This window comes from Bos indicus, chromosome 9 (genome assembly GCF_029378745.1).
Source record: "Bos indicus isolate NIAB-ARS_2022 breed Sahiwal x Tharparkar chromosome 9, NIAB-ARS_B.indTharparkar_mat_pri_1.0, whole genome shotgun sequence".
Taxonomy (NCBI): domain Eukaryota; kingdom Metazoa; phylum Chordata; class Mammalia; order Artiodactyla; family Bovidae; genus Bos; species Bos indicus.
In genome coordinates, this window is record NC_091768.1 from 95,946,485 (window position 1) to 95,970,348 (window position 23,864).

The 23,864-nt window shown below is 46.6% G+C and overlaps 1 protein-coding gene across 1 annotated transcript in view; it reads left to right on the top strand.

Annotated features, from left to right (window-relative positions):
- Nucleotides 1-13,185: 13,185 nt before the first annotated feature.
- FNDC1 (fibronectin type III domain containing 1) overlaps nt 13,186-23,864 on the top strand; it is a 111,466-nt gene continuing 100,787 nt past the window's right edge. Inside the window, exon 1 of the mRNA XM_070796467.1 lies at nt 13,186-13,493. Within this exon, the coding sequence (XP_070652568.1) occupies nt 13,382-13,493 (112 nt within the window). The 5' untranslated portion in view covers nt 13,186-13,381. The remainder of the gene's footprint in view (nt 13,494-23,864) is intronic.

A 23,864-nucleotide genomic window follows, 5' to 3' on the forward strand; every position in this document is an offset into this window, starting at 1 on the left:
GCTAGTATAGAGCACAACCTGAGAAAACCAAGGCTTTTATGATGGATAATGTCAACAGTGATATTGACAATGACTTGTTGACAAGCCCCTTGTGTCAGTCAGGGTTTGAGCAGAGAAGCAGACCCTCTAGGGGAGATAACTATATCTCCCGGTCTGTCTGTCTAGCATCTGTCTGTATACTTATGGACGCCCATCTATAGATATAGAACTACACACACGTACAGATAGATAGAGTGATAGATATACAGATACATAAATCTCAGTTATAGAGATTTGACCTGTGACCACAGGCAGTCATGGAGCTACTGCAATGATCTTTCTGGAACTGTTGCCTATGTGTGATGCTAGAGCTTGAAGTCTGAAAGGCAGGCAGCAGGGAACTTAAGATGGATGTAAAATCTTGGAAACCAAGAGCAAGTTGGAAGCCAAGGACCAACACTGGAAGCTGTATCCATTTTCCGGGCTTCAGACCTTGATGGTATGGGGCCCTGCGGGGTCTGGGCCCTTTGTCACTCAGCTAGTCACTCTGGCCCAGGGGTCGGAGAAGCTGGAAGGGGGTCTGAGGATCAGGGTTTTGGCAGAGGTCCACTCCTTCTGGAAGCTCAATGGAATAATCTTTCTCAGTCTCTAGAGGCCGTGCACATTCCCTGTTTTATGATCGCATCACTCTGATCTCTGCTTCCCCTGTCATACATCATTCTCTGACTTTCTGCCTCCTTTTTCCATTTTTAAGGACCTCTTCATCACATTGGGCCCAAGTAACTAATCCAGAATAGTTCCCGCATCGCCAGATTCTTAGTTAATCACACCTGCAGGATCTGTTTTCTCTCGGCAAGGTGTCACATTTATAGGTTCAGGAGATGAGGACATCTTTGGGGGTCATTGTTCTGCTACAGCAGGGGGTGGGTTTCAGCTGTCTCTGCCACACTCCCGTGTAGAGCTCTGAATGGCCTATGCTTAGCTATACATGTCACTGAGATTTCCTTAGCTCTAAATGCTGGTGAGCACTTACTGAGTAATGTAGGGCAGCCATCCGCAACCTTTTCAGCACCAGGGACCAGCTTCATGGAAGACAGTTTTTCCATGGACTGGGCGAGGGAGGGATGGTGTCAGGATGATTCAAGCACATCCCATTTATCGTGCACTTGATTTCTGTTATTATTATGTCTGCTGTACCTCAGGCACTAGATCCTGGAGGTGGGGACCACCGCTTTACTCTCCAGCCTTTGATTGGAGGCGCCAGGAGGAGGCTGGAGGGTGGGAGGTGCTGATGGCACGGTTTTTACTCCTCCCCGTTTCCTCCCTGTTGGGTCACTGTGGGTTGGTTGCATCTCCACCAAATGCCAGAAGTTGTCTTCTCCAAAAGCCACCTTCTCCAGGTCCCTGGGGCTCCATGGTTCCCTGCTTTTTTTGGTTCTGCGTTAAACCCCATTCTTTCCCCCAAATTCTTCCCTCCCTTTTATAAGTAGTCTGTTCAGACAAATTCTCTTCTAATTCCAGGCCCCTGGTGGATACAGACTGTGTCCTTCCACATTGTTTTAAACAACTTTATATACATACATGGGCTTTTCAGGTGGCTCGGTGGTAAAGAATCTGCTGGCTAGTGCAGAAGCTGCGGGAGAGGTGGGTTTGACCCCTGGGTCAGGAAGATCCCTGGAGAGGTATTCTGGCTGGGAAATCCCATGGACAGAGGAGCCTGGCAGGCTACAGTCCATGGGGTCACAGTCGGACACGACTGAGAGACTGTGCGTGCAGGTATGCATGTGCACGCAGGTATACATATACACACATAAGCTTTGATTAGGGTGTGTGTATATGTGTGTGGACTTCCCTGGTGGCTCAGATGGTAACGCGTCTGCCTACAGTGCGGGAGACCTGGGTTAGATCCCTGGGTCGGAAGATCCCCTGGAGAAGGAAATGTCAACCCACTCCAGTACTCCCGCCTGGAAAATCCCATGGACAGAGGAGCCTGGTGGGCTACAGTCCATGGGGTCACAAAGAGTTGGACACGACTGAGAGACTTCACTCACTCGTGTGTGTGTGTGTGTGTGAGAGAGAGAGAGAGAGAGAGAAAGAAATACACACAGACGGACAGACAGGCACACACAGAGAGACAGAGACTGAGAGTTCACAGAAGTCATAACCCTGCCTGAGTCTTCCCCCTGAGACAGAAGAAGACCTGATCTCACTGCAGACATTTTAAAGAGTGGAAGACAAAAATAAAGTCATCTTCTTATCAAATCTTGTGAGGCTTCCCTATTCCATATACATCTTAACATTTTTTTTTTACATCACCATTATTATACTTTCCACACTCTTTTGAAATATCCTCTAGTCACTTACCAGCATGTATGAGACATCACCCTGAGTCAGTCTCATTTCAATCCATTGATTTTCTTTGCTGCCTGGAATTCTGGGGTCTGGATTTACAATCTTGAACCAGTCTTTTATTCCTATTATTTGTATTAACTACTATTAAGAATAGTATTACAAAAATATTGTTTACCATCTCCGTGACACCTATGAATAGATTCTCTGGACGGATGACTGACATGGAGCTGCTGTCACAGAACTCAGGTTGATCTGGTGTGTTTTGATCTTCTGACCCTTCATTCATTGAAGGCGGGAGGAGAAGGGGACGACAGAGGATGAGATCGTTGGATGGCATCACCGACTCAATGGACATGAGTTTGAGTTGGTGATGGACAGGGAGGCCTGGCGTGCTGCAGTCCTTGGGGTCGCAAAGAGTCGGACAAGACTGAGCGACTGAACTGAACTGAAGCCTTCATTCTCTTTCTTTCTGATAATAGCATCCCTGTTTTCCTTTGGGGAAATGGAGATGTATTAAGAAAACACCTCAAATGTTTGTCTTCTGCTGTTATTTAAAAGCAAATACAGCGGGGGCCGTGCCTGCCCTGTCTGGGGAAGAAGCTTGGCATCCTGTTCTCTTGTGGGGAGGTGAAGTCATGTGACCCAACCAAGCCAATCAGGTACTGCCTCCTGGGAAACACAAAAAATGGAAAACAGGTGGGGATGATCTGTGCCAAAAGGGGTACCTTAAAGAATCTGCCTAAATGTTTCTGCCCTAAGGCTCTACTGTCCCGTTTTTGTTGTTTTCCAGTCCCTCAGTCGTGTCCAACTCTTTGTGACCCCATGGACTAGGGCACGCCAGGCTTCCCTGTCCGTCATCAACTCCCAGAGCTTGCTCAAACTCATATCCACTGAGTCGGTGATGCCATCCAACCATCTCATCCTCTGCCATCCCCTTCTCCTCCTGCCCTCAATCTTGCCCAGCATCAGGGTCTTTTCCAATGAGTCAGCTCTTCCCATCAGGTGACCAAAGTATTGGAGTTTCAGCTTCAGCATCAGTCTTTCTAATGAATATTCAGGGTCGATTTCCTTTAGGATTGATTGGTTGGATCTCCTTGCAGTCCAAGGGACTCTCAAGAGTCTTCTCCAGCACCACAGTTCAAAAGCAAGAACTTGTTATTAATCCTATTCTGCTAACGCTATATTTTCTTGTTTTTCTTTCAAATCTAGCCTGGGCATGTCTTTCTTGTTTGTCAATAATAGAATATGTGTATTTAATGTTTTGACAAATGCCTCTAGTTGCTTTCCAAGCTGAAGTAACAGTTTAAACTTCCACCAACAGTTGGAGGCTTTGGGGCTTCATTTTGATTTTCTTTGAACAGTTGTGTGGTGTTACTCAGTTTTTCTGACACAGTGCCACTTTGATTTCCTGATAGAGTGATTTTATTTCCAAACAAGTAAGTGAAATGTCACTTTCTCCAATGGGTTGGCCAATAAATAACTTATTTATTATTTCTAGAATGCGACAGGCTTGTATTATCTTGCCAGAAGTGTAGCTGATGAAATGGCCCAGGGTTAAATTAATTTTATTTATAAGTGGAGTGATTCACAAAGGATATGAACCACAAACTTGGACTTGAAGTATTCCAAAACTGAATATTCTCACATGGTCACCTTAGCAACTGTAAACAATGACATAATCATCAAGTATCAGCAAAAAAACAGGCAAGTATTGTACAAAAAGTTCCTCTAATTCACATCATGTTTGCCAATTACTTTATTCTTATTTTAAATGTATATTAAGAAAACTGTCTGTAGAAGCAGAAGGCATATGAATTTGAAGGCATATGAAAAAAAATCAGATCCTCCATGTGGGCAAATTCCATCACTAAAAGCAATACACGTGGGGTTCATTGCCCCAGGTGATTTATGGATAATGGGAACCATAAATAACATTGAACAATATTGAGAACTTAACGACCAGGAATTGGATGTACCAGGGAGAGTATGCAGAAATTGAAGTTATGCCCACCATCAACTTCTTGAAACATTCTGCAGCGTGAATAGGGGAAAAGCACATTTGACTTTATCTCCTCTCCTCTCTCCACCTACTTTTTTTGAAATTTAGAGAATAATGGAAAATGTCCAGAGGAGAGAGAATTATAATGCTGGCACAGGGCTTTGCAAGGTTTTGCGTAAGAGCTGAAGTACTATTCAAAATATTTGACAGCCAGTATGGTAACTGTATGTGAATATACAAAGCAAAATTAAATTGATGACCGCTGCGTGTTATATAGGATCTTAGAAAGGAGGATCACTTGGGCGATGAAGTTGTGTTGTCTTGTTACTAAGATACGGGGAAAAGACTGCCTTTCACATGACAAGCAGTGCAACTGACAGCCGAGGAATTGCCAAGTGCCTGAAATAGATAAAGGTTAGTTGCCAAGTCTGCCTGTATAGAGAGCTGATGAGAATGGAAACCCCATGCTTCTTATATTTCATAATCAAGGAAGGTGTTTGCTGTGTGGAGTTTTTCTTTTTTTTAAACAAGAGGAAATCAGGCAAAAATTTAATAGCATGTGTTTGTGGGAGAGACCCAGGAAAACTGGGTAACTCCGAGAGGATCTTTATATTCATCAGTTTATGGACTCTGCCTTGTGTTTTGAGTTTCTTAAGACTTTTTAATAAATGAAGGGATATTAAGTTTTATCTAATACTTTTTTCTGAGTCAGATAAGAAGAGCATATGTTCTTTCTCCTCTAATCTAGTAATGTGATAGATTATATTTATCTGGATGATAGTGAAGGATGGAGGAGCCTAGTGGGCTGCAGTCCGTGGGGCTGGAAAGAGTCGGACACAACATAGCAACTGAATGACAATATTTATTCTAATGTTAAACCTCCCCCTGAATCCCTGGGATGGAGCATATTTGGACAAGATATATTTTTGTTTTTATGCTTGACCAGATTTGGTATTTTAATGTTTCTTAGGATTTTTGTATCAATGTTTATCCATTACAATGTCTTTAATTTTCTCTTATCACTTCATTTTTGTCTAGTTTTGACATTAAGGTTATATAACCTCATGGAATTCTTCTGGAGGAGCAGCTCCTCATTTTCTATCTAGAAGATAGGAACCATTTTTCCTTGAAAGTTATGTAGAATTTGCTCATAAAATTGGCTGACCTTGCTATTTTCTTTACAGGAAGATTTTAAACAACTGATTAAATTCCTCTAATAATTGTTTCAGTAGGACCATTTGGACCTTCTCTTTCTTCCTGAGTCAAGTTTAGTAAGATAGTTTTCCAGGAATCTATTTCATGTAAGTTTTCAAATGTACTACCATTATATTTATGAGATCAAGTAATTATGATGAACAGATAAAACAATTGTATAATTCATAATATTTTCTTTTGCTTTTAATATTTGCTGTTTATGCAATGGTGTCTTCTTTTCCTAACTCCTATTTACTCTTATTTGTGCCTTGTTTCCTTTTTATTTGTCTGAAAACACCTTTATTTGATTTGATTCTTGAAAGATAATTTTGCTAGGCACACAATTCTAGACTTGAGGTCATTTTCTCTCAAAGTCTAGAGATATTATCCCCCCATCTTCGGCTCCTGTTGTTAAGACTGCTCCTCGACTTGGCCCTTTGTAGGTGCTCTCTTTCTTAGTGTGTTCCCTCTCTTTGTGTCCATGTGCTGCAATCTTGGTAACTTCTTCTGACCAGTCTTCTACTTCTCTAATTGTCTCTTCTACTCTTTCTAATCTGCTCTTTAACTATCCACTCAACTTTTATTATCCATGGAAGTGTCTTTCATTTATGAGTTGTTTTGGCTATTGATCAAATCATTATTTATTTTTTATTTTAACTTCTTATACATATCATGTATAATCATTTAACATTTTGAATCTAATAATCTAATATCTAAAGTACTAGGCAGCCTAAGTCTTGTTTCTGTTGACTCTTCTCAGGGTGTTTGGGGTGCACTTTTGTTTGGAGAGGTTTTGTGTTTGTTTTGTAGAGATGGAAGATGTCTCTAACTCTAGGCTGCTGTAGTGGTTGGGGGCACTTGGATTTAATCTCCGCCTTTCTTTAAGCCCAAAGATTGATCTTGGGGCCCATAAAAGCTTCTTTTCCATCAGCCCTATACCACACTCTGTTAATTCTCACAGTATCCTCTCTATGCATTTACCTCTTTCCTGAAACCCTCACCCAGGCCCTTATGCTTTCTCTCCTGGATTGTGTCAGTAGCCTCCTTGCTGCCACTCTGCCTTGAGTCCCTCCCCATCCAATCCGTTTGCCCGATCCATCTTTCTGGAGTGCAATTCTGCTTTTATAGCATAACCCCTGTAAGACTGTATTGCTTGCCACTGGACAGTGCTGCCCGGGTTGTCTCTCTTGTGCCGCACAGTGAGTGCGTTCGGATCAGCTGGCGCACTTTCTGTTTAGTGCCCTCCTCTGGCCTTCAGAGCAAATCCGAACGCCCCAGTGCTGCCTTTACATCCTTCTGTTACCACCCGTGTCCTGCCTTCGAAACTGTATCGCTTAATCCCTTACGCACATCACAGTCTAAACAACTTGACATTTTCAATCTTGAATGGATAATTTAGGCTTGAATGGATGAATGAGCCCCTGTCTGGTAGCAGCATCCACATCTAGTGGGTATCAGAGCCAAGACGGGGGTGGATCGTGAGGGGTGCGGCTCCTCAGTCCACCTGCCAGAGGGCATGTTTGCCCCACCAAGCTGCTTCCAGATTCCCGACCCACAGATACTATGAAGAGCACTCTGTGAGTGTTGCTTTAAGCCACTAGCATTTGGAATAAATGGAATGCAGTCTTTCAGAAAACTAGACAGAAAAAAAAGCAGAAATACAAAATACCAAGCCTGAAATATCTTTGGGTAACTGTTCAGTCATGGGTATGAGATGGGGTCAGGCAAAGGCAGGTGGAAGGTGGCCAGATACGTGTTTTCTTAGCACACGGCCTGGGCCAACTTCTGAAACTGCCAACTGCAACTCGAAGATGATACTTTTTGAGCCCTTGTTTCACCCCAATTTATTAACACCTCCCCACAACCAGGCTCCTTCAATCACACAGAATTAGAGTGGATGTACCTGATGTCTGCCTATGGAATGCACACACAGGGTTTAAAGCACTGGGGAGAAAAGAAAATAAGGTAAGGGTACAGAGAGGCAGGGCTTCCCTGGTGGCTCAGACAGTAAAGAATCCGCCTGCAATGCGGGAGACCTGGGTTCGATTCCTGGGTCTGGAAGATCCCTGGAGGAGGGCATGGCAACCCACTCCAGTATTCTTGCCTGGAGAATCTCATGGACAGAGGAGCCTGGCGGGCTACAGTCCATGGGGTCACAAAGAGTTGAACATGACTGAGCGAATAAGCGCAGCACAGAGAGAGGCAACACTGAGAACAACTCCTGTGAGCTCTGTGATCTAAGATCACGGCGCTCTGGATTGCAACTTGTTTCTCTTTGACCTGGAGCATGAGCTCTTTGAGGCAAGGGCTGCCTGAGTCTCAGCCACATTTGTATCCCCGGACCCTAACACATCACTCGACACAAAAATATCTGTTCAATAAAGGTCCTATAAAGGAATACACATTGAAGAATTGTTGCTTATGAACTGTGGTGCTGGAGAAGACTCTTGAGAGTCCCTTGGACTGCAAGGAGATCCAACCAGTCAATCCTAAAGGAAATCAGTCTTGAATATCCATTGGAAGGGCTGATGCTGCAGCTGAAGCTCCAATACTTTGGCCACTTGATGCAAAGATCTGACTCACTGGAAAAGACCCTGATGCTGGGAAAGACTGATGGCATAAGAAGGGGGTGGCAGAGGATGAAATGGTTAGATAGCATCACTGACTCAATGGACATGAATCTGAGCAAACTCTGGGAGATAGTGAAGGACAGAGGAGCCTGGCATGCTACAGTCCATGGGGTCCCAAAGAGTTGTACGTGTCTTAGTGACTGAACAACAACAACAAAGGAATATATTAATGAATGATTTCCCTCAATGTAGCCCAAGCCCTAAGCCCATTGACAAGAGATAGAGAACAGAATTGGAATATTTAGCTGCTTCCATTTGTAGTAGGTGTGACTTATGACCCCATGATACAGGTCTGTTGGCTTGTCTATCATGGCAATAGAAACATTCTCAGAATATTTAACAGTTTCTATGCTAAGCTAGATATATGATGTCTTAATCCTTAATGTTTCACAAAGTTCTGGGCTATCTGTACGAAGGAGAACTTGCATTGACACTGCCTTGCAGGGGGAACAAGTCAGAAATTCTGTGCAGAGGAAGCAAGCGTCAGGCATTGATGGATTCACAACAGTGTGTTTAAGGAGCACCTTCCAAACCCTGGAAGATGAATGATGTAGTAGTCAGGTCTTGGTATGTGCTGGCTCAGAAGGATCGCTCACCTTTTGGACGACAAGGAGGTGTGTCTGATAAATGTAGGGGACACGGGGCAGGCAAACATATTTTTATTTGCACTCTCTGCCTGATGAGAATCTGGTCCTGATTGGTCCTGATGAGAATCTGATGGATGCCATGGAGATGCCACAGTGATACCTTGGTGCCATGGCAAAGGTGTTCACTTGGGGTCAGATGCGTGGGCTGGACTCTCACCATCATGGGTCACTAGTGGGGTGAGCAAGATACACGCCCTCTCGGGGCCTTAGTTTTCTCTCTGTAAAATCAGAGTGGTGCCTCTGAGGTTATTGTGGGACGTGGAACAAAATGGTCACTGCTCCAGAAATCTGGGGGAAGCATTATTTTACTTTGCTTTTCTCTTTCCCCTTTTCCCCTCTGTTTATGGAAACCAAGAGGCTGATATTTTCCTCCAGGTCTGTTGTGCATTCAGCTCTCCCCACATCACCCCAAGTAGGCATGAGTACGCCTTCTCCTTCATTCTATTTCTGTGTCGAGTCTTTTAAACGTCGTGTGCACATCGCCATCGTGTAATGGGTATTGTACAACGTCACAGTGAAGATACACACGCAAATGTACGGCTTAAAAAGGAACGAAAGAGCCACGAGCCAAACTGAAGCCAGAATAAGACTTGATGTTGGACGACAGTCTGAGACACACGCTGTCAACACCCTCCTGGAGTTGGTCCTGGATGGCATTTGAACTTGGTTTCTATTTCTCCACACGAAACAGAAGAGCATTTTAATCTACTTTGCCACATAAGAATGCCATAACAATGTGTGCAGAGAGTGCTGAACTCTTTGAATGCATGGTTATTTAAAAAATTAACTAGAACCAGAGATGGTGTGTGTGGACATAGACTGATTTGCATAGCTAGGCATAAACCATAGAAATAACTTGGAGGCAGGCTAGTAAGGGATCATAATTAAATAGCTGATGATCTGCTTAGCCCAAGAATGACATCACTTCCTTAAACAAAATAGAGCAACAACTAGGAGCTTAAGAAATTATGTGAAAAAATAATAAAGTCTTTCAGGACAATTGCAACAATAGAATAGACAAAGAAATGACCAGAAGGAAGGACACTTCAGACAGCTTATATTTTTGAGATGATCACATTCAGGATAGATGACCATGGTTCTTAGGTCAGGTGTTTTGAGGTCTTTTAAAAGGTTTTAAGGGGATCAAACCAGTCAATCTAAAGGAAATCAACCCTGAAGATTCACTGGAAGGACTGATGCTGAAGCTCCAAAACTTTGGCCACCTGATGTGAAGAGCCGACTCATTGGAAAAGACCCTGATGCTGAGAAAGATTGAGGGCAGGAAGAGAAGGGGGCAACAGACGATGAGATGGTTGGATGGCATCACCAACTCCATGGACATGAATTTGAGCAAACTCCGAGAGACAGTGAAGGACAAGAAAGCCTGGTGTGCTGCAGTTCATGGGGTTGCAAAGAGTCAGTCACAACTTAGTGAAAGAACGACAAAAGGCTTGAGAAAACTTTGAAGTTTCTTTTATGAGTTTTAAGATTAAACACACTCTCAAGTTTGTAATCAAATCAGGATTCGGACTCATAAAAGTTAGTTATTTCATTTACTATTGAACAGTCCATGGCCAGTTGTTCTAATCTAAAATGGAAAGTTGTCATCAAAATGGAAAGTTGGAGGTGATTTTGCATTAGACTTTACTCTGAAATGTCCACAGAAGAAAGTGACTCTAATAAACTGTGGAGACAGGTGAATGCATGTGTATTTCATGAGGAAGGAAGGAGGAAGGGAGACAGGAAGGAAACTACCCTTTGGTGAGCCTTCCCTGTGAGCTTCTGCTTCTCCTGTGATCATTTTATTAAAACCAAATCCAAAAGTGAAATCCTGAAATAACAAAACACCCTAGTGGAGAATTAATGACTAGGGTAAGACCAGTAGGACTTTGGGTATTGCCGGTTCCCTTTTTTCTCTATTCCCTCTCATCCAGTTAGTCAGAGAATCATCCGACCTGTGTCTTCAAGCTGTTCCCAGAGTCTCATTGGTTCTCATCCCCTCCATGGTTGTCCTTTTGGTCCAAGCACCATCTTTCCTCACCTGGATCATCAGAGCCTCCTTACTGGTCTTCCTGCTTCTATGTAAATCTTGTAGTCACTCTTATGATCAGAATCCTCCAATGCACCACTTCCCAGAATAAAAGCCCAAGCCCTTACTGTGGCCTGCAACATCCATACTATGATGTTCCTTATCTTTTAAAACTCATCTCCTGCTAACTTGTAATCACTGCTGTTTTTAGTGTTTTAGAACTGCAGTGCCTGGAGCTGTGTCAGGCATGAAGAAGATACACAATAAATATTGATTGAATGGACAAAATGAATGGTAACTGATCAATCAGCATTTCCTGGAAGTTAGTCTAGTCAAAGCTATGGTTTTTCCAGTAGTCATATATGGATGTGAGAGTTGGACTATAAAGAAAGCTGAGTGCCAAAGAATTAATGCCTTTGAATTGTGTTGGAGAAGACTCCTGAGAGTCTCTTGGACTGCAAGGAGATCCAACCAGTCCATCCTAAAGGAAATCAGTCCTGAATATTCATTGGAAGGACTGATGCTGAAGCTGAAAGTCCAATACTTTGGCCACCTTATGTGAAGAACTGACTCATTGGAAAAGATTCTGATGCTGGGAAAAGTTGAAGGCGGGAGGAAAAGGGGATGACAGAGGATGAGATAGCTGGATGGCATCACTGACTCAATGGACATGAGTTTGAGTGAACTCTGGGAGTCGGTGAGGACAGGGAAGCCTGGTGTGCTGCAGTTCATGGGGTCACAAAGAGTCAGACACGACTGAGCGACTGAACTGAGCTGAACTGAGCTGAACTGATCTGAACTCTGTGCTTGGTACTGTGATGACCTTTTTGGGGGACAGACAGGATGTAAATATAAATCTTTATTCTCATACTCCTACAGATGGGGGCAGGTACTGGTCAGGACTCATAGGTTATGTGGGATAGACACCCCACTCCAACTTAGCTAAAGTAAAATTTGTCTCCCAGAAGCAATCTTCAGAAGTGCACTTGCCCACCTGGCAATTCTTTCTCCCTAATTGGTTTTCCCCCACTTGGGCATCTTTGAGGAAGGGCATACCTCAGACTTTTTCACCAAGTCCAATGAAAAAAGTCCTGATTTGACTGACCTGGCTTGGGCCACCGGCGATCCTTGGACGATCCTTGGCGATCCTTTCCCATCCTTGGGGTGGGAAAGAAGGTGGTTAAGAGGGGAGCCCCACCGGAGCCCCTTGGAGTAGAGGAAGGGGTTACTGTTCCCGAAATAAAAGCAGAGAGGAGGGAGCGCTGCGGAAAACCAAGGCTCCATGAATCGGTGGGGAAAGATTTCAAAACTAGGGAGTAATTACACATCAAAATGATTGCAAATTACAAGAGCTCTGGGAGCTCACAGACCTTGCGGGATAAAGGAAGAACGAATCCTTACGGGGACCCAGGAGAAAGTTTTCCAGAAAGGCAAACCGTAGGATTCTGCCGTTGCTGGGTGCTCACGGGGGCAAGAGGTACCTGCCAGGGCTTAATGGCTTGGATGCGTTTCCTTTCCGAAAAGAGACGCTGCGTTTCACTTTTTTATCAGTCTAGAATTTGTCTGACAACCTTTCCCTCTATGCGGAAGGACACAGGCCTGGGGGCCGTCACAGTGGAGGGCTACCTCGACCTCAGGTTGTGAGCTGCAGCCCCATCAGGACGGCCAGGAGGCTGCTGGCGACCCCGGCGCCTGGGCGCGGAGCGAGGACCGGCCGGCTGCAGACGTCCGGGTAGCCTCCAGGGGCGCTCCCAGTCCGCTTCCAGGCGGGGAGCTGACCACAGACAGGTGGAAATCAGGATGGGGAACCCTAAGCCGTGTTATCATCATAGAGATCGGAGTTTGTGAGAATAGGCAAGCGCTCCGCTTTTCTTCGCGCGTTTACAGAACGCTTCCTTTGAACCCAGTTCACCGGCTCCGCACAAGACAGCCGGGAGCAGCGGTGTCCAAGGACACGAAACCCCCTTTCTAACGCGGGGTGTGGGGAAGGCGGGGGTGAGCCGCAGGGGCGACGGCCGCGTGCGGATCGAGGTGAAGGAGCCTGGCCAGGGTCCCCACCGGGGACGCCAAAGGTCTTTATTTAAGGTGACAGAGGGCACACCTGGGCTTGGCGACGACTGGACGTGACGGGCCCTTTCTTGAGCCAGCAAGCCAGATAAGATTAGACGCCCGGGGCGCCCCCCAATCCCGCGTTTTCAGACCCGCCCAGAGGTTTTCCGCCGCTCTCGGGCACCCGGAGCCCCGGCCCCGCGCCCCGCCCGCCTCGGGCCCCCACCCACGCCGCCCTCGCGCCGGCAGGGGGAGCCAGCGCGCGGCTAAAAGGCGCGGCCGGCGGCCGGCGGCCTCAGTGCGGAGCGCGGCGGCCGGGGCGCGGGGCCGGAAGCTCTCGGCGAGGGGCCAGGGGCGCGCGGGCGCGGCGCAGAGCGCTCAGACGCATACCGACGGCGGGGACCCGACGGCACCCCCTCCGCACTCCCGGACTCTCGCCCAGCGCCTGCCCGCCCTCCCGCCCGCCGCCTGGCCCAGTCGGCCGCGCACCCCGGGGCTCGCGATGGCCCCCGAGGTCCGGGCGTCCCATCGCGCGCGGCGCCCGCTGCCCTGGGCGGCGCTGCTGCTCCTAGCTGCGCTGCTGCCCGTCGTCTCCCCGGCGGGGGCTGCTCCAGGTACGCGCAGTCCCGGGCTCGGGCGCCGGGCTCTTTGCGCCTCTCTGTCCACTTTCCGTGCGCCCCTCGACCGCCTGTCGCTCCGGGCACCGCCGCCCTCCCTGCTCTGTACTGGCTGCATGTCGGGTCCCTAACCTGTGCGTCCTCATCGTTCGCGAGTCGCGGCGTGGAGGGGCGACTGGGGACGAGGGGGTCCCGGTATTCGGTGCCTCGCGCGCGGGAGGCGAGCGCAGGGACACGGTTAGCCTCAGGGGACCTCAGTTTCCTCGGTTTCAATTTTGCCGTCGAATGCCCGGAATCGGACATCCCAGGAACATTCAGGCAAAGAAAAGCCTGGGGGAAAAAAAAAAAAAGTGGGGGGCGCGGGAGGAAAAGAAAAGTGACCTTTCGGCGCTGCGGTGGGAGTGAGGGCGATGCTTTCCTTCGCCCAGAATTTCCCCCCGGGGGCATCCTTCTTTTCCTCTTGTTCACCTGCCCCGAGGCACGGATGTCTGGTGTGTGGTGGACGGTTCCCGGGAGACCAGAGGGAGGCGGACAGGCAGGACACGTCCACGAGCGCGCGGGGAGAGCCGTGAGCCGCCGCGGGGCGGTCGGGTACCTCGGTGCCCAAGGAGAAGCCCGACTCTTAGGGTGCATCTTGGTGGGAACTTTGGAGCTGGGAGAGGACTTCTGTCTTGAGAGGAGAGAGGGGAAGCCGGGAGTCGGTTCGGGAGGACCTCACCCTTCCCCTAAGGCCGAGGCTGGGCACGGGGTGGGGGGCTGAAAGGTGAGCAACTGCTTTTCCGAAAATGCAAGCGCGCTGTGTTCACATTTCTCGCAGGTTTCCTGCAGAGACAGAGACAAGGGTTTTCATCCCCAAGCCGTTGGTGGTCTTTGTTTCCACCTCCTGTGCAGGCATTTTCACACGACACTGTGTGGATTTTATTTATGTCATCGGTTTGTAGGAATCCAAGAAATGGACATTTTTGTTGATACTGTTCACTCCCAGCTGGGTTATAAAAAATTCAGACGCGATTCCAAGGAGGGCTACTTGCTTTGTGAGACTATTTCGGGTCTCGAGTGCCCTCTTACTACAAGTGAAAGGGGGAAAGGGCCACACTGCTTGGTGACTCTTTTCGGTGGGTGCCTCATGTGTAACGCTTGCTTCAGGATTATGCCAAGTGCTGAGATGCCACTTGTTCATAAAAGGCTATTCCAGCTGTGGGTTTTTTCCTCTCTGTTAGCTACTTCTAGGAAAGCATTGTCTGAATATTTTTTATAGTATTTTTATCAATAATAAGACTTCTAAAACCTTTCACCTACAACCCATGGCTTTTTTTCCCCCTCTAAATTAAAATTCTCTGAATGTTGAGAAAGTTTTTTTTATCAGAAAGCAGACTGAAACTGGGGCCGGTGCCATGCCTTGGACCTGCTAGACTGCACTGCCACCTGCTTGATGGGTTACATTTGAGTGGGTCTGAGGTCTGGGTGGCTTGCGATTGCTCCCGGGACCCAGCTGTGTTCCGTGCTGCTGCTTCTCTTGCCTTCTGCTCTGTAAATCACTGAGCTGTGGAATGTTGGAGCTGGAACGCTTGCTGGCACTTCTCTCTACTGTGTTGACGTGGGATTTGCAGGAAAATGATGACCAGACTAGAAGCAGACAAAGAAGGACAAGCATATTTTGATAAGCATATCCTCTGCCTTTAAATGACAGAAAGAAAGGAACAGACGGAACCTGCCGAAAGCTCCCCCATGCTGGGGAAGAAATCGGGGTCACAAAATGTATTTCATCTGCTTCTCCGGAAGGCTTCCAGTCTGTCTTGCTGTGATAGCTACAGTCACTGCCCCAGACTTGTACTCTGGGTGTTATAGCAGGGCTGTGGACACACTGCTTCCTCTCTGGCTCAACCGATGCACAGGCTTAGCAAGCTTCTTGAGTCAGAGCCTCTCCTAGTCCCCAGACCTTTGGGACCAGAATCCCTGTAATGAAATCCCCCAGAGACAGATTCCTAGTGGTGGACCCACCACAGCTCAGAGGAATTTTCTTTAAAGCAGAGATGATTTGCAGGGCATGCTGAAGACCTAAATAAACCCTTCATCTTGATGGTCAGTTAAAATGTAAAACAAAAAAAGCAAGTGATGCCTTTCACCCCCTCCGCCCTCCCTACAATAAAATACAACCCAACCATTAAAATTATGATTGCACTTGTCAGTCTGATAAGACAGTTTTCTAGAAACCATATAAGAACACACACACACACACACACACACACTGTCGTATGTTTATAATGGTTATCTTAGGGTGGTTTGGGGTGATTTATGTTTCTTTAAAGCTTGAAGACTCTTTCAGGGAATCCTCAAGGTCAAAGCGATTTTCAAAGTAATACTAAGATACTATTTGCCTTTTCACAGTGTTAGTATCTGTGGAGACAGTACAAAAGTTTAGTGGGAAAACTGGTGGTGCTTTAGGGTGAATCTTGGCATTGGTGCCCTCATGAACTCAGGCTCATTGTATCTTTCAGACTTTTGAAGAAAGGATATGCTAGTTTCAATGAAGAATGTCCTTGGTGCAAGAATGAAAGTGGTAGATTTGACCAAATCTCTACCCTTGTATGCATGTCTTTTTAATATGCTGTGTGAAGAAATGGGAAAGGCATGATTAGTACTTCTTCTGACAGCCCATGTTCAGCAGTGAAGTGGAAGTGTTAGTCGCTCAGTCATGTCTGACTCTTTTCGACCCCATGGACTGTAGCCCGCCAGGCTCCTCTGCCCACAGGGTTTTCCAGGCTACCCAAGGAGTGGGTAGCCATTCTCTTCTCCAGGGGATCTTCCTGACCAGGGATCGAACCCATATCTCCTGCACTACAGGCGGATTCTTTACTGTCTGAGCTACCAGGGAAGTTCTTTGGTAATTGTGCAGGAAAGCAGCTGTGTGATGGTGTGAGGTGTGAGCTGAACTAGCTGCTCTTTTTTACGGAACACCACCTTGACTAGAAAGAACGGCTGTGAACAAACCCGTTATTTTGACTTAGGTATTTGGCAGACATCTCATAAAATGAACAAAGGTAGGCTGCTGCTTCTGGTAGAATAACTGCTCATGCCAGTGAGAAAATTTAAGCTGTCAAGTGAAAATTAGAATTTTGCCAAGTCACCGCCAACATCCTAAGCTTGAATGTGTCCCACTATTTAGACAATTTTCTAACAAGATAGGTGGTGATGTAAATGATTTTGGAATACTGTGTTATAAAATGTATCAGCGTTTAGATGCTCTACACAGCCCAGCGAGCTGGTAAATCCAGGTGACTGCTGCACAGTGTTATGAAAACTTGCCTGGCTAAAAGATCCATCAAAGTTCAAAATACCCCAGTGGGTTTTTAGTGTAACAAAATGTGAGAAATTCTTTATATGGTTTCAGATTGTACACTGCAGGTAACCTTTAAGGAACTACTACTTGATGAGTTTTGGTGTAGTATCAAAGACTTTCCAAACTTATCTGTAAGGCTATTGAAGTACTTTTCCAATATCTGTATGAGGCCTGATGTTTTTAGGGGACTCCAGTGAAAACAATATACTGCAATAGGTTACAACTGGATAGGAGATCCTTCTGTCCTCCATGAAAGAGACTTGCCAAAATGCCCCAAATGCCATTCTTCTCATTATTTCTTTTTGTTTTGGAAAACAGTTTATTATAAAATCCAGTTTGCTATGACAGCTTGTAATGGTTTACTATTGCTATTTCAACATGAATCAATACAACTACTACTACTACTACTAAGTCGCTTCAGTCGTGTCCAACTCTGTGCGACCCCAGAGATGGCTCCCCCGTCTCTGGGATTCTCCAAGCAAGAACACTGGGGTGGGTTGCCATTTCCTTCTCCAATGTATGAAAGTAAAAAGTAAAAGTGAAGTCACTCAGTTGTGTCTGACTTGTAGCGACCCCATGGACTGCAGCCTACCAGGCTCCTCCATCCATGGGATTTTCCAGGCAAGAGTACTGGAGTGGGGTGCATCAATAGGTATGTAGATTAACCTCTTCCAAGATTTAATTTCCAGTAAGTAGACATAAACATAACCTCTGTGAGATCCTCATTAATTTAAGCATAGAAAGGAATCTGAGAACAGGAAGTTTGATGACAACTGGTGTATAGAAAGGAAGTAGGCTCAAATCAAGGTGTGTGGGTTTGTCTCCACGCTATCACCCTTCACCTGCCCTGTGACCTCAGGCTAGTTAGTCAATCCCCATTAGACCAAGTAAATAGATTCCTTCTCCCCTAGAAGCCCTCATAGGCTCTCCTGTGGCCCAGGCTCCATGCAGCTCTTAGGTTTCCCTCCTCCTTCTGTCCTCTGAAAGGAGGGGGTGAGCTTCCCCTCTCTTTTTATCTTGTGCATTGGACTCCCTCTCCTCAGATGAAAAAAACTGTTTGTTTTTTGTCAACTGAGCACAGAATTCACTAGTAGTGTTTAGAGGTTGTGATAGAATTGCAGAGCGATAACTTGTGTCCCTGGAAAGTTATCACCGGTCAGTTCCAGGGTACCATCTTACCAAGACCATCCCTAGCTCTGTTTAAGACCTAAGGGCCCATTCCCCCAAAACTGGCCTGGTTGGAGATGAGGAGTGGAGGGGTGTATTAGTTTCCTTTTGCTGTTGTAACAAGTTACCGCAAACTTAGTGGCTTTAAATAACACACATTTGTTATAGTTCTGGAGGTTAGAAGTCTGAAATGGGCCTCACTGGGCTAAAATCAAGGGTCGTGTTCCTTCTCGGTGCTTGAGGGAAAATGCATTTCTCACCCTTTCCAGCTTCTAGAGATGCTGACATCCTCAGCTGGTGGCCTCTCCAGCAATGACCTCACTCTGCTTGTATCCACGCATCACCTTCTCTGACCTTCCTTCTCCCTCTTTCGCTCATAGAGACTCTTGTGATTACATTGGATGGTCCTTAACTTAATCACATGTGCAAAGTTGATTTTTCTGTGTGAGGTCATGCATTCACAGGTTCTGGGGATTAGGACATGCACATTTTGGGGGGCATTATTCTGCTACTGCATGGGGTGAGAGTGGGGGGAGGTGATTAGATGCAGAGATTTCAGGAAAGTCTCCATGACTTTGCTGATAAGAAGCAGATCCTTTTTACTGGTCCCTTTGGAATTTGGGAGTTTCTTGAGTTACAATAAAACTTCTTATCAGAAGGTTTCATTTCAGTTAGAAAATATGGGGGTCAGTATTTAAATATATAAAGATAAAGAAAAGAATATATATGTATATGTAATCAGATGTTTAGCCATAGAATATTTATGTTAGGATACACCTGAAGTTGAAAACTTGGCTGCCTTTGGGGAGGACTGGGTAACTGGGGGGTGGGGATGGATATTTCATTATTTTAGTAGACAACATTAGAGCATTTGGAATCAGGGAGATACTGGTTAAACACATGGCCAGCATCCTTTTTTCCTTCTAAGATGTTATACTTGTCTTTCCCTTTTTTTTAATCTTTTATTTTTTATACATATTTTTTATTTTTTTCTATATATATTTTTCTATATATTTTTTATCCTTGTTTTAGTTACAAAGAAGGTGGATTTAATTTAATTTGGGGGAATTGTGTTACTATTATCATCTTATTAAGGAAAGTTCTCCAGGATGGATCAGATGGTTAAAATTTAGAAATTTTGAATAAGGAATTTTTGTGGCCCTGAGTATTAGGTGACATCATGTGGAAGACATTTTTTTCCTCCCAGTTTCTTCGCTTTTCGGCTCCCGGCCTGGCGCGCGGCCGTGTTTGCGGCCCACGGCCCTTAGAGGGCGCTCCGGGCCTTCCCGCTGCGCGGCGCTGCCCGCTGGCCCCTCGCTTTGCGGCCCCAGTGGTTGGGGGGCTTTACAGAACACACGTTCAGTTACTTGCTTTGGTTTTCCCTTAGTGTTTCACTTTTTTTTTTTTTTCTTCATTTCTGCTACTCACTGGAGCTTCCTTCAGATATTAAGCTGGGAAGGACACATCACTCATTGTGATGTCTGCAAGTTATCAATTTTCACCTGACTGCTGGTGAGAAAGAACTTGAAACCTACACCTAAAGCTGAGGTCAGCAGCCCTTTGTAGCTGCTGGGGTACCCCTGGAATCTGCGGGTTCCAGCCAGAGCCGCAGCAGCTGGAGGATGGGTGAGGACCGGGGACCCCATGGGGTGGTGCCTGCCTTCTGGGTGCTGGAGGTCATTTTTGAGTGAGTTTTAGTGAAACTGTCTCTCTCAATATCCACCCCCCTCCATGCTCTGTGGATTCTTTTTGTATTCAGGGACACTGATGCAAATCCTAAGATGGGTTTAATAAGTGCCCCAAAATAACTCAGTTCAGTTCAGTTCAGTCACTCAGTCATGTCCGACTCTTAGCGATCCCATGGACCACAGCCCGCCAGGCCTCCCTGTCCATCATCAACTCCCAGAGTTCACTCAAACTCATGTCCACTGAGTCAGTGATGCCATCCAGCCATCTCATCCTCTGTTGTCCCCTTCTCCTCCTGCCTTCAATCTTTCTCAGCATCAGGGTCTTTTCCAATGAGTCGGCTCTTTGCATCAGGTGGCCAAAGTATCGGAATTTCAGCTTCAGCATCAGTGCGTCCAATGAATATTCAGGACTGATTTCCTTTAGGATTGGCTGGTTGGATCTCCTTGCAATCCAAGGGACTCTCAAGAGTCTTCTCCAACACTATAGTTCAAAAGCATCAATTCTTTGGCACTCAGCTGTCTTTATAGTCCAACTCTCACATCTATACATGACTACTGGAAACACCCTAGCTTTCACTAGACAGACCTTTGTTGGCAAAGTAATGTCTCTGCTTTTAAAGATGCATTTTAGGGTTAGAAGGTCGATTTACGTGGCCAGATGGTTGGTCCCAGCCAGCGAACGTGGATTGCGGATGCACCTGTGTGGCTTGTGGGAAAAGGGTGGACAGTGGGTCCCTGCGCCCCCATGCTGTGGTTGGAACCAGTTAGCATCATGATAAGCAATCCGAGCAGCTCTGCAACCATGGCTCCTAATTTGAGATGACTCCGCATTTGTCTGCCCATGCAGTCCCACCAACACTCACCACAGCTGGACTTTCCAGGGCTGGGCAGGGCCAAAGAGGTCGGAGAGCTGAGGGGGCACGTGTGGCCTTCCTGGGAGCTCAGAGGAACAACCCCAGCCCAGGCCAGGTCAGGTGAGGGTGGCCGGGGCACCTGGGCCCCCCGAGCTGCTGTCTGAACCAGGCCAGGGCGCCTGTTAACACTGACAGGTTCTCTGGGGCAACAGAGGGGAAAGCGGCCAGCACCATCTCCTGAGGGTAGTACCACCTCATCCTCGTAGAGTTTTATAAAAATAAAATCCTCTGCTGAGACGGCTCAGCCTGTCCACACTGGCGATGGCCTGGTTGTGTGGTTGTCACCCACGGCTCCCACCTAGCACGTGGAGGGCGGAGGTGAGGCTGTTCCACTGAAGCTGGGGCAGGGGTGGGTGGGTGCAGGGTGGGGGTGTGGGGGTAAAGGGGGTGGGGGGTTTATTGTGCTCGCGGTGGGTCAGTTTAAAGAAAGCTTTAAGGGATCGTTGCCCTAGACAAAAATGTTAGGGCTGAACAGGACTGTACCCAGTGTCACCAGTGGGTGGTCAGTTTAGGGGGTGACTGTCAGTTCAGAGTTTGCATGCTCATGCCTAATGACTTTCCATCCTTATCTGTCTGTAAGTGCTATTCTTGTTCCATCTTGTTCATATGTTCCATCTGCAGCATGTTTTAAAGGGAGATAACCTATTATTCTTAATAAATCTTATGAAGTCACATTTTTCTCACAATCTACTTCTTGTTCACTCATAGTGTATAATTAAAACAAACTGTGAGTTTCACCTATATTTCGTAAACTCATATCTTACATGCAATCTATGCTTACTGCTTCATTCTGTTTGTTTTTCTTGTGCTTTATGGCAGATTACAATAGGGCTTTGGATGACATTATAGGTGTCAAAGATTCTTTTTTTTTTTTTAATGGTTTTTAGAAGTTTTTATTTTCAGGGAGTTGTAGATTCTCTTTGCAGTTGTAAGAAGTGATGCAGAGAGCCAGTGACCATCCCCTGGTTTCTCCCCCAGGTAACATCTTGCAGGGCCGCAGCGCACTGCCCTGGGTGGGCAGCTGATGTTGGTGCCATGTGTCGACTTTATCCAGCTCGCCCCAGCGTCATGTGCTTTTCTGTGTGTGTGTGTGTGTGTGTGTAATTTCTCCACACGTGTAGCCTGTGCAACCAACATAGCCGAGATACAGAACGGTCCATCAGAAGGACCCCTCCCACTCCTCTTTGGCAGCCATGCCCGCCTCCCTTCTTCACCCCCTTCTTGGCCACCACCAATCCGTTCTCCATCTTTGTAATTTTGTTGTTTCAAGAATGTCATATCAGGGACTTTCCTGACAGTCCAGTGATGAAGGCTCCATGCTTCCACTGCAGGGAGTTCTGGGGCGTCTAATCCCTTGTTGGGGAACTGAGATCCCTAACTGTGTGCATACTGAGTGGCATGACCAAGAAAAAAGAAGTCACATCATATCAATGGACTTGTATACGTAACCTTTTGAGATTGGCAAAAGCCTGTTTTTAAAAAGTGTATGTTAGCCCTTTCTGCTTGAGATCACAGCAGTTAGTTTGCCCATATTTTCTGTGTGTCCTTGGATACTCTGGTGAGGAATCTGGCATGGCAGGGAAGGGCCACGCCCACCCTGGTCCATGCCATCGTACCCGGATTACTGCAGTAGCCTTCTCACTGGTTCCCCTGCTCCTGCCCTCTCCCCCTACACTCTGTTTTCAACCCCCCCAGCACAGTGGTTCTCATGATGCATGAAGTCACATAACCTTCTGTCTCTCTCGGACAGAAAACCAATCCCGAGCAAGTTTTTGAGGCTGCACATAATCATCTTCCACAGCAGGCCCTCCCTCACCTTCAGCATCCATCCCCGAGCCTCCTTGCTGGCTCTGTGTGTGCTGGGTACCTCCCAGCCCCAGGGCCTTTGCACTTGCTGTTCCATTGGCCTGAACAACTGTCCATAAACACTTACGGGATATCCCTCATTGTCTTCAGGTTCTTTATGGGATATCATCTTCTCACGAGGTCTCATCTGACCACGCCCCACCATTTAACAGTGTAATCCTACCCCTACCCTGCACCGCTTCTTATCCCAGCTTTATTTTTCTCCATAACCTCTGTCTCTACCTGAGAGTGTGTGTATTTCACGTGTGTGGTGGTAATTGCCTGTCTTCCTCCTCTGGAACCAAAGCTCCATGATCATATGATGTTAGGTCAGTTTTGTTCACTGAAGTCTCCCCATTGCCTCGAATGCTGTCTGGAAGTAGGGGTGCTTAGTGAATATTCATTGAATGATCGGGTGTGCTTTCTTTGGCAGTAATTACATATGACATTTGTTGTTTAGTCGCTAAGTCGTGTCCGACTCTTTGCAACCCCATGGAGTGCAGCACATCTGGCTTCCCTGTCCTTCACCATCTCCCGTACTTTGCTCAAACTCCTATGCTGGTGATGCCATGCAACCATCTCATCCTCTGTCGCCCCCTTCTCGTCCTGCCTTCAATCTTTCCCAGCATCAGGGTCTTTTACATGGTAGGTATACTCATTTCCTAGTCCTTCCAGTGAATATTCAGGATTGATTTCCTTTAGGATAGACTGGTTTGATCTCCTTGCTGTCAACAGGGACTCTCAGGAGTCTTCTCCGATACCACAGTACGAAAGCATCAGTTCTTTGGTGCTCAGCCTTCTTTATAGTCCAACTCTCACATCTGTACATGACTACTGGGAAAACCATGGCTTTGACTCTATGAACCTTTGTCAGTAAAGTGATGTCTCTGCTGTTTAATATGCTGTCTAGGTCGGTCATACTTTTCTTCCAAGGAGCAAGCGTCTTTGAATTCCGTGGCTACAGTCACCATCTGCAGTGATTTTGGAATCCAGGAAAATAAAGTCTGTCACTGCTTCTGCTTTTTGTGTGTGTTGACCTGACGCCAGCTTGGTGTGTAGGCTGGTGGGTGTGGGGCAGGTACGTGCATCCCTCTCACCTGAACCAGTGGGTTTTGAGGAGTGTTGGCTTGTGTTGGAAGTCCCACCTGTGGTGAGAGTGAAGAACTTTATTTACATGGTTGTTGTTGTTTAGTCACTAAGTGGTGCCCAACTCTTTGCGACCCCATGGACTGCAGCACACCAGGCCTCCCTGTCTTTCACCATCTCCTGGAGCTTGCTCAAACGCAAGTCTATTGATTTGGTGATGGCATCCAACCGTCTCATCCTCTGTTGTCCCCTTCTCCTCCTGCCTTCAATCTTTCCCGGCATCAGGGTCTTTTACATGGTAGATACACTCATTTCCCAGGGCTGCCAG